Here is an 11,286-nt window from a genome sequence, read left to right on the forward strand (position 1 = left end):
CCGTCACTACATAATAGCCGCTACTGTCTCTTTAAATTTACCCAGGAGCCCCTAAAGGAGCCCCAGGGGCCCCTAGCTCGGCTCTCCACCCTGAAGACAAGCAGAATATCTAAATACAATCAGGAGACCGCCTAAAGTCACCGACCATTTGACAGATCTTTCCTCCAACTTCGATCTAAACGCGACGTGTATCGTCACGCAAAGTTAAGTTTACTTAAAGCAAAAAGCAAACAGCGGTGAGGCTCCAGTGCAGAGACAGGCACTGCACACACTGTAATGGGCGAGTTCGTGTTTCAGATATTTAGTCAACCACCCGACGAATGCATCTACGAAATCCTCCGGTTGTGACATTTCTACGTACAAAGAAGCGAATCCTGTACGTTCAAATAACACAACACAGGTATGGATGAAGCGGAGTCCAAAGAGTCGGTGCACAAAGCTGAGCAGACAGAATCTCGCTCATTAATACTAAAAGCTGAGGAAGAGGAGGCGACAGCGCGGCGGGGACACTTGGGGGATCTCTCAGCAGGTAAATGTTGTGTTAAGCATTGAAGTTTGACCATTAGATCGACAGCTCCATGTTTTGAAGCGTTAAACCCCGTGACGAACAATAGCAGGCAGAGGCATGGCCCCTAATCTTTCGGGCTCCACTATAAACAAAGGCAAAATAACCATGCTGCAAATGAGTACGCGATGCGCTGTCACCATCTAGCGGGAACACAGCGGTACTGCAACCACGCCGCCGCCCCCTTGTTGTGCTCAAAATAAGGCCTGCGGAGTGAGGAAATAACACATTTTCACTTTAATATTCATTTAAAATGATTAAATCATAATTATAAAATTATGCTAAATTATTATTATTCGCTTTAATATTTGTCTTAAATGAAAAATTATTTGTTTTCAGCAACAAGATAATGGTCAAATTAAAATGTTATTATTAGTCATAATAATAATAATAGCAATAAATTATAATAATTTGAAAATATGCTGACTGATTATTTATAGGTTTATGCACAAAATTGACTTTAACATTGATTTAATATTCATCATGACAAGTTATTTTGTAAAATATTTTTCTGAAATACAAATTAATTTGCATATTTTCTTATAAGTAGCTACTCATTTTGTTATCCTACTAAGTTGCCGCCTATCAGCAATAATATTAAAACTAAAAGAATAATTTTAATATGTGCTGACAGATATATGCAAAATCTCTTAAATATGCATTTTAGTCATCATGACAACATTTTTTATATTTGTATATTTTACAATAAAAAATAACAAAAAATGAAATAATTTGTCTAATAATCTTTTAGCTTCAAAAAGCAATATCCAGTTGCAATATTTGAGAATGACTTTTAGCCTATCAGCAACAGTCCTATTTTTTTATTTTTTATTAAGCAAAACCATCCAACCTGATACACTAAAGCAAATATATGACTATTTAAGTAATAATAAATAAATATTTTATGTCCAATACAACATATGGAATGTTATGATAATTTTATTAATGTTTATGCACAAAATGCGGGCTGGCGAAAAGATATTTTCACTTTAATATTAATCTCCATCATTACGAGTATTAATATTTATTTGACATTTCCCTGTAATTGAAAACAAGGACATATTTTCCCATGATCATATTTGATATTACCTTACAATTGATCAATGACACTCTCTTTTTGTGTCCTCCCCAGGTCAAGAGGACGTGACCAATGGTCTCACATCTCATGATAGCCAGGAAGCTCCAGTCACCCCTGTTTGCTCTCCAGGCACCAGTTACTGGTGTGTCACTGAGAACACAGACACCCCTTTCCTTCTGTCCCCCATCCCAGGACCATCCACGCAGGAACCCCCTCCATTTAAGCTCGCGCCCGGCCGAGACCATCGGCGCTATTACCATGAGTACTGGCGCAGCGAGTACCTCATGGACTTCGACCCACAGAGACAGGGGATGATCTGCATGGTGTGTGGCAGTTCGCTGGCAACCCTGAAGTTAAGCACCATCAAGAGACACATCAAACAGAGGCATCCGTACTCCCTGCTGTGGACCGAGTCCGATAAGGATGTGATCAGGTCGGGATGGGAGAGTCATTTGAGTCGGGACAACAGCCAGAGGCCGTTATGCCCCGATCCAGATGTTCCTCCAGAGTCAGAGGAGATTTTGGATGTGGACAGGCACTCCACAGGTCTGTGCTAATATTTCTTTGAGCTTCTGTATGTTTTTGTAAAGCCTGAATAACATGGAACCTCACAAAACATGTCTTAAGGTTAGAAAAATCAATAATAATACAATCAATAAATAATATAAAACAATAATTTATAAATCAATAATAATATATATTACAATTATCATTTTGCTTGAAGATTTTTTTTTAGAAACATTAAACATTTTTCCAATCTAATATTATTTCTATAATATTTATTATTATAAATTATGTAATTATATTATATTATGTAATAAATTATAATTATATAATTTTCCATATGTTTTTCATGACAATGCGGTGTTATTTTAGTATCATTTGAGATACTAATATTGTTTTTATTAATATTATTAATTATTCGTTTTTATTTTTATATTTTCTGGTTTTATTTTAATTTTATTTAAAATTAAATTAATTTTGTTGTATGTTTTTGACATTTTTATGTCATATGTCTATAGACATGTCTATATAGTTTTTATGATTTTTTATTTCAGTTTTAGCTTTAGTTATTTTAGTACATCAAGTTAAGCTAAATGAAAATGATAAACTGAACTAAAAATAAGTTAACATTTTTTTTATATTTATTTTATTACAGGTAACAAAAATGTTTTTTTTTTTTAATGGTTTTATGGTCGCCTTTTATGTTTTTGTTAACTATAATAACTCAGATACAATGTGATTTTTATATTAAATATTAATTATAAATATTAGAAACAATCATATAGAATTCTAGAAATATATATTACATTAAATTACATATATTACGTGTGTGTAATTTTATATTTTTCTAGAATTTAGTTTATACATCAAGGTAAAAATATTTAATATTTAATTAATATTTAATTAAATAAAAATCACTTTGTCTGGGCAGGATCATTTTCATTTCTGTGATGAGAATTTAATGAGGATTAAAAACTAAAATGTTTAAACATCTGGATGTGAGAAATGTGATTGAATGTAATTAAATGTCACAATGCAAAAACCTCAATCTGAAGCTCAAAACGCAGCTTTTTTTTTTTATTTCATAACATTTAATTTAGATTCATTTACTATTTTTTATTCTCTTTTTGAGATGTTTTCTTTTTGTATTGTATTGTGCTTTGAATGTGAGAAAGGCATTTTATAAATAAAAAAAAATATTTTTTTATTATTACTATTATTATTTTAACATTATTTTACATAAGTCCCCCTGTAGTCAATAATTGTATCCCTTAAAACTCATCTTTGATCACCAAAATGACATATTTAAGCGCAAGCTCTACACCCTTGCTTCATTTAGTATATGCAGAACTTAGAATTTAATATATTGCTTAATTTAGTATATGCATGCAAATGAGCCCCGCCTCCACTCACTCACACCAGCTCAGAGATCCACTCGTTGACAATCACACTTTGACCCGATTGGTTACAAGGTAGTTTGTGACGTCAGAATCACCAGCGATTTTAAACCGTGTTTTTGAGACTGTCTTTGGTTCACTGCAGTTTTAAAGAGAAAATACTCAGCAACGGTGTCGCCTTATTGTTGAGCATATTAAAAACACCACATATAAACATTAAAAGCTTGATTTTCACCACAGGGGGACTTTAAGATTATTTTTAAACCATTCTTCGTGTCATTCTAGGCAAGCCTGGTGGTGCCATCTCTCCAGTTCCTCAGGCCCAGTCTGGGTTTAGCAGGCTTACACCATCCCCTCCAGCCTCCCCTGTCCAGGACCCCGCAGGACCCACAGCTCAGGTGATGGAGCGATACCTAAACGACTCGCTGCACGCCTGGTTCCGCCAGGAGTTCCTGATGGAGTACCAGGCGGAGGAGGGCCGTCTAGTATGCATGGTTTGCAGCTGTCTGTTGCCTTCTCTGCACCTGGATCACATCAAGAGTCACATGCTGGATCTGCACCCCAACTCCCTGCTGTACACCGCTGAGGAAAAGCACTCCATCCTGCAGACCTGGGCCAAGATGCACGGTGAGGGTAAGAGACAAAACAAAACAGAGGAATTCAAAAGAGTTTGTGTACTAACTGAATACTATTGTAAATAATATGTTAGAAATATCCCTAAAATGTTGTGGATTAATTGCATACACAAGGTGTTTAACTGTAAAATCCAATTAAACAAGAGGGCCAGATAAATATGATACTGTAGATATTGAATAAAATGCAATATGTAAAAAAAAGAATAATAATTAAAAAAAAAAAAAGTTTGAGGATTTGGTCAGATATTCTACATGCTTCTGTGAAACTTAAATTGAATACATGTCTTTTTGCATTTCTTTGCTTTTGTCATGCAGAATCGCACTCTTTACAACCTCACATCAAATCAGAACCACTTACCAAAGAAATAAACGTAGATGGTTCAGCCTCCTTCCTCCCTCTGAACGTGGATCCCATTCAGGGAAACTTAGGGAGTTACACCAGAGGAGATGAGAATCCAGCAGACACTGGCCAGAGATCACAGTCTCTACCTTATTATCCCCGAAAGAGAAGACTGAAATACGGCAGCCCCTGGCGTCTCCGCCTGGATTATTTGGTGGCGTACGGTCCTCCGGATAACCCGCTCTGCTACTGTATGGTTTGTTCTGAACACCTGCCTGTGCCGAGAGTCAGCAACTTCCGCAAGCACATCCAGGAGTGCCATCCGGAGACAAGCGGCCTCAGCCGGAGTGAGAGAGATGCTGTGGTCAGCGCCTGGACGAAGGAGGAGAACATTGACACGGCCACACTGAAAGGGCATGGTAAGCGCAGACAACTGTAGACACATCAGATGTAGAGGAAAAACAGACCAAAAAACAAACTATCAAAGTAAATGCCATATTGAACATTTTGTATTAGAAGAAATCAACATCAGAAGTTAGAACCAAAACATCAGTTTTGTCTTCTCCCATAAAAAAATCTTTAAAGTAAGATTACTTTATCTGAGAAGAAACATGGATTCTCTGAAAACTGAAGGATATTTAGCTTCTGAATTAAATTTACCTTGTTTCAAGGATGTAGAGATATTCAAGATGTACTTGATCATAAAAATATGTTCATCAATGTCCTTTAAATTACATATTACATATCAAATTATACTGTGTGTTATAGGCTAAAACCACATCTCTTTCCTAGTGCTTTCAGTTAGCCTTCACTTAGCAAGCTAACAGCGTGATAACTAAAGATTTTTAGCGTCTCAGGCAAATGTATCTAGTTTTAAGCATGTAAATATATATTTAATAAACTTAATCACTGAAGTATGATCATTAATGTTAAGTTTAAATGACATACTACATTATATTCCAGAAGCTAAAAATAGTAATTTATCTTGTGCTTTCATTTAACCTTTGCTTAGCAAGCTAACAGCTTGGAAACTAAACTGGTGTATCTTGTTTTAAGGATGTACAGATATTCAAGATGTATATTATAATATATATTAGGATATACAAGATATATACAAGTTATATTTTATATTAAAACATTATATTCCAGTAGCTAATTTATCTCGTGCGTTCATTAGCCTTTGCTTAGCAAGCTAACAGCCTGTAAACTCTATCTTGTTTAAAGGATGTAAAGAAATTCAAGATGTACTTGATCATGAAAATAATTATGTTCATCAATGTCTTTTAAATTACATATTACATATAACCGTATTCCATAAGATAAAAACAAATACAACATATCTTTCCTAGTGCTTTCAGTTAGCCTTCGCTTCGCAAGCTAACAGCTTGAAAACTGATTATTTTGCTTCTCAGATGAATTTATCTCGGTTTGAGCGTATATATCATATATATTTAATCATAAAATATGATCATTAATGTCTTTTACATGACATACTACATTATATTCCAGAAGCTAAAAATAGTAATTTATCTTGTGCTTTCATTTAGCCTTTGCTTAGCAAGCTAACAGCTTGTAAACTAAACTGGTGTAGGCCTATCTTGTTTTAAGGAGATATTCAAGATATACTTGATCATGAAAATATGTTCACCAATGTCCTTTAAATTACACATTACATATCACATTATATGTCATAAGCTAAAAACAAATTAAACATCTCTTTCCTAGTGCTTTCAGTTAGCCTTTACTTGGCAAGATAACAGCTTGAAAACTAAAGATTATTTAGCTTCTCAGGCTAATTTATCTAATTTTAAGCATGTAAATATATATTTAATATACTTAATCTTGAAAATATGATCATTAATGTCTTTTACATGACATACTACATTATATTCTAGAAGCTAAAAATAGTCATTTATCTTGTGCTTTCATTTAGACTTTCCTTAAGCTAACAGCTTGTAAACTAAAGCTTATTTAACTTCACAGGTAAATGTATCTTGTTTTATGTAAAGATATTCATGATGTACTCTACTTAATAATGAAAATGTTCATAAATGTCCTTTAAATTAGATATTACACTAAAAATAGTCACACATTTCTCTTTCCTTGTGTTTTCAGTTAGCCTGTGCTTAGGAAGCTAACAGCTGACTAGCGTAGCATAAACTGGTTAAGAAAAGTATAAAATTGCTTATGGTTCTGATGTCAGTATGTTACAGTGTTAGTTTTGCATTGTGAAAGGAAAATCCTGCTATAAATCAAAATATCTTGTTTAAAATCAATAATGTTTCTCTTTTTTTTCCCCCTTTTGTTTGGAACGGAAGACTCAAAAAGTGGCCCTGTCACCACAAACACAGCTGTTGACACGCAGGTGTCGCCTGTGAAAACCACGGAGCAAGGAGGTGAAACAGAAGACAATAATAGCACAAACATCACACCATCAACACAGACGACTGGGCGGCACAGGCACTACCCGGGGAAGGACCAGCGGCGCAATTACCAGGCCCGCTGGAAGATGGACTTCCTGATGGATTACGACTGCAGTAGGCATGGCTTGATCTGCATGGTGTGTGGCGCTACGCTCGCCACGTTAAAGGTCAGCACCATTAAGAGACACATCCTACAAGTGCACCCACACTCGCTGGACTACAGCCCGGAAGAGAGGCAGCTGGCCCTGCTTTGCTACAACCAGATCTCTGTGCACTTTCATTCGGAGGACTGTTTTTCGGGTTCCAACCACGGCCATAAAGAGAATGCTAATGGTAATGCTTATGTTAATGCCGAATGCACTTCGAGCCAGAGCACTTAATTGAAAGAAAAGTTGTAGGGATGAGTTTTTGACATCCTGTTTTTTGTTTTCCTTCACTCAGGAAGTTTGCTGCGGGGTTAAACCAATTTTTTTTTTTTTATTTTTTTTTTTTTTTTGAAGGATGTGGCATTGTTGGAGAATAATTGTCCCTTTGTCTCTAACAAAGTTAATTTGTTTGATAAATTTAAAAAGAATATTTATGCTTGAATCACTTTTGAAAGTGCAACCAGTGTCATTTAAAAAGAATTTATGTAGTTCCCAATAGGTGATTTTACTGAACTTATGTTGTCTTTTTCCTGTGGATAAGCACTCTTAAATGCATTTGTACATTCATTGCTTTTTTTTTGTTGACTGTGGCAAGACTGTTACTGATTTCGCGCGCTTGGCATTTTGCATGACGTCACACATTACAGTGGACAATATTATTTTACTCACAGCACTTAAAATGGGTGTTAGGTACAAGTTTTGGGGATTGTTACTTAGCAATCACAGTGGGAGAATAAAATCCATGATTTCAAGTACCATTTTGTCAATCACATTTTGCCATTTTGAAAGAAAAAGCATAAATATAATATATGATTTATAATGTTAATGTTATATAATATTGGTTCAGTTAACCAAATGTTAATGTTATATAATATTGGTTCAGTTAACCAAAAAGTTATATTGAAATAAAAAAAACGTATGAAATTTCTGTTTAGGTAAAGTCTGGTTTCTTTTGAGCGAGATCCTTTTCTCAGGGAGCAGGATTTATTCAACAGTAATTTTCTGTTACTGCATTTGTTTGTACAGTCTTTTTTATATATTGAATTTAATCATAAAGGTGCAATTAATTTCAAAATGATACTATGCTGAATGGACGGATAATGCATGCATGTTCTCCTATCTCTAATCATTAACACTTCCTGGTTGCATTTGTTTAAAGATATACTGTCCAGCATGAAATGGTCATCAACAAACACTTTTTTTTTTTTTTTTTTTTTTTTTGCTGATTTGTTACGCCTCACATAGTTGCACTGGACATTCACATGTCTATGACAGACAGTCATAAAGGTTCAGTTCCCTCTTTAACTCTGTACAGGGTGAACTGAAACTCATGATGTGTCAGCATTTTCAAGGGGTCGACGTCACAGGAGGACAACCTCTTCTAGTAATGCCATTTTTCTTGACCAAATGCATTTTGGAAGCACTTTATGTGTATATCCCTCACATCTTTATATGGAGATTCCTGTAAAATGACACTCAGACACATAAGTTGTGTCCACATAAAACATACTAGATTCATCAGATGTATATATGCACACTTCTTTGAATTATTTAAATATTCCTTTTGAGTTTCTCTTGTGTCATTCACTGCAATAAATAATAAATGTCCATTCTATTGATATGGAAAGCCTAGTTCTTTAAATGATTACTTGAAAACATTTCCATTCATTTAAATTAAATTGTTCCCTTAACATAAGAAAACAAAAGTTTGGGCCTCCTGCATTAAAAAAATACAGTAAAAACTGTAATATTATGAAATATTACAATGTAAAATAATTATATTATATATTTTTTATTATAGTTTATAATGTATTCCTGTGATGCAAAGCTGAATTTGCAGCATCATCACTCCAGTCTTCAGTGTCACATGATCCTTCAGAAATCATTCTAATATGCTGATTCGATGCTCAAAAAAATATGTTTTTATAAATGTATTATTATTATCAGTGTTGAAAACAGCTGTGCTGCTTCACATTTAAAACATTTTTAGGACAATTTGATGAAAAGTTCAAAAGATTTAAAATATTTTGTAAAATTATAAATGTCTTAACTGTCACTTTTAATAAATTTAATGGATCCTTCATATGTATGGATATATATATATGTAATACTCTTATTCAGCAAGGATATATACACTCACCTAAAGGATTATTAGGAACACCATACTAATACTGTGTTTGACCCCCTTTCGCCTTCAGAACTGCCTTAATTCAACGTGGCGTTGATTCAACAAGGTGCTGAAAGCATTCTTTAGAAATGTTGGCCCATATTGATAGGATTTGTGGGATGCACATCCAGGGCACGAAGCTCCCGTTCCACCACATCCCAAAGATGCTCTGTTGGGTTGAGATCTGGTGACTGTGGGGGCCATTTTAGTACAGTGAACTCATTGTCATGTTCAAGAAACCAATTTGAAATGATTCGAGCTTTGTGACATGGTGCATTATCCTGCTGGAAGTAGCCATCAGAGGATGGGTACATGGTGGTCATAAAGGGATGGACACATGGTGGTCATAAACAATGCTCAGGTAGGCCGTGGCATTTAAACGATGCCCAATTGGCACTAAAGGGCCTAAAGTGTGCCAAGAAAACATTCCCCACACCATTACACCACCACCACCAGCCTGCACAGTGGTAACAAGGCGTGATGGATCCATGTTCTCATTCTGTTTACGCCAAATTCTGACTCTACCATCTGAATGTCTCAACAGAAATCGAGACTCATCAGACCAGGCAACATTTTTCCAGTCTTCAACTGTCCAATTTTGGTGAGCTCGTGCAAATTGTAGCCTTTTTTTCCTATTTGTAGTGGAGATGAGTGGTACCCGGTGGGGTCTTCTGCTGTTGTAGCCCATCCGCCTCAAGGTTGTGCGTGTTGTGGCTTCACAAATGCTTTGCTGCATACCTCGGTTGTAACGAGTGGTTATTTCAGTCAAAGTTGCTCTTCTATCAGTTTGAATCAGTCGGCCCATTCTCCTCTGACCTCTAGCATCAACAAGGCATTTTCCCCCACAGGACTGCCGCATACTGGATGTTTTTCCCTTTTCACACCATTCTTTGTAAACCCTAGAAATGGTTGTGCGTGAAAATCCCAGTAACTGAGCAGATTGTGAAATACTCAGACCGGCCCGTCTGGCACCAACAACCATGCCACGCTCAAAATTGCTTAAATCACCTTTCTTTCCCATTCTGACATTCAGTTTGGAGTTCAGGAGATTGTCTTGACCAGGACCACACCCCTAAATGCATTGAAGCAACTGCCATGTGATTGGTTGATTAGATAATTGCATTAATGAGAAATTGAACAGGTGTTCCTAATAATCCTTTAGGTGAGTGTATATATAGCTTTTGAATGGTAGTGAATATGAATTACTAGTTCATTAATGTAATAAAATAACCTCAAATGATATGCTAAGATCTACTGAAGGAAAAAACAAGCTCAAACACTAAATGCTTTTGGCATTTTTATTAAGTTCACTTTGACATCATTACAGGGACCACAAGTTTTCCTGTTTGCATCTTCCTCCCCCCCCCCCACCCCCAAAAAAAGCTCCTACACATTAACTTAAACTTAATTCAGAACTAACAAACTAAATGTAGATGTTAGTCACCACATCTAGTCTTCAAGAGTCAAAAGCAAAAAACAATGTGACCTCTGTCAACCCTTCTCCGAGAGAAACACAGGAAAGAAACGGCAAACATGCTAAAGAACTACAGGAATAAGTTAAAAAATAATACCCAAATATTAAACTGAAACTCAGTAGAGAAGAAAGAAGATACAAAGACGTAGAACATAAACAGAGAGGTCTGCATCTATTATAAAAGTAGTTATATAATCATAATTTACCCTTTAATTGAAAGAAGAAGAAAAAAAAAAAATTGTGGTAATACAAATTGTCATAGCTTGACCTGTTCTTCAAAAGCAACACACACATGTGATCTATCCCGTAGAACATGCCAGTTAAGCAACACAATGACAAGACACTTGCGTCTGAATCTGATCATGTGTGTAAACATGCATAAAGGGTATGTGAGAGAGAAAAATTAAAGTTAATTGGAAAGGGGGCATAAAAATCACAGAACAAACTTTTAAAATGCGAATGAACTTGTTAATGTTTAACATTTCCGATGCTCTGCTAAACAACTTTTCCAATTTGGACATGCTTCCAACTGCATCAGCTGGAATGTTAAATAAACG

At 35.4% G+C, this 11,286-nt stretch overlaps 1 protein-coding gene across 2 annotated transcripts; it reads left to right on the forward strand.

Moving 5' to 3' along the window:
- The first annotated feature begins 73 nt into the window (after positions 1-73).
- zfta (zinc finger translocation associated) lies at positions 74-8,631 on the forward strand. Of its 2 annotated transcripts, none has more exons than XM_084404482.1 (5): positions 74-529; positions 1,698-2,189; positions 3,830-4,177; positions 4,495-4,938; positions 6,838-8,631. In XM_084404482.1, the coding sequence occupies exons 1-5, from the start codon at positions 403-405 to the stop codon at positions 7,320-7,322; spliced, it is 1,896 nt and encodes a 631-aa protein (XP_084260608.1). In that variant the 5' UTR covers positions 74-402; the 3' UTR covers positions 7,323-8,631. The 2 variants fall into 2 exon arrangements, with proteins under 2 accessions (XP_084260608.1, XP_084260609.1); XM_084404483.1 differs by having other exon boundaries at positions 3,830-4,171.
- The last annotated feature ends 2,655 nt before the right edge of the window (positions 8,632-11,286 follow it).

The sequence above is a fragment of the Rutilus rutilus genome (genome assembly GCF_951802725.1).
Source record: "Rutilus rutilus genome assembly, chromosome: 3".
NCBI classification, from domain to species: Eukaryota; Metazoa; Chordata; class Actinopteri; order Cypriniformes; family Leuciscidae; genus Rutilus; species Rutilus rutilus.

What these genes read in the sequence shown, in the direction of transcription:
- zfta (XM_084404482.1), top strand. Translation starts at nt 403, where the DNA reads ATGGATGAAGCGGAGTCCAAAGAGTCGGTGCACAAAGCTGAGCAGACA. An exon ending in CTTGGGGGATCTCTCAGCAG is followed by an intron (nt 530 to 1,697) that starts GTAAATGTTGTG and finishes TGTCCTCCCCAG; the next exon opens with GTCAAGAGGACGTGACCAAT. An exon ending in GGCCAAGATGCACGGTGAGG is followed by an intron (nt 4,178 to 4,494) that starts GTAAGAGACAAA and finishes TTTGTCATGCAG; the next exon opens with AATCGCACTCTTTACAACCT.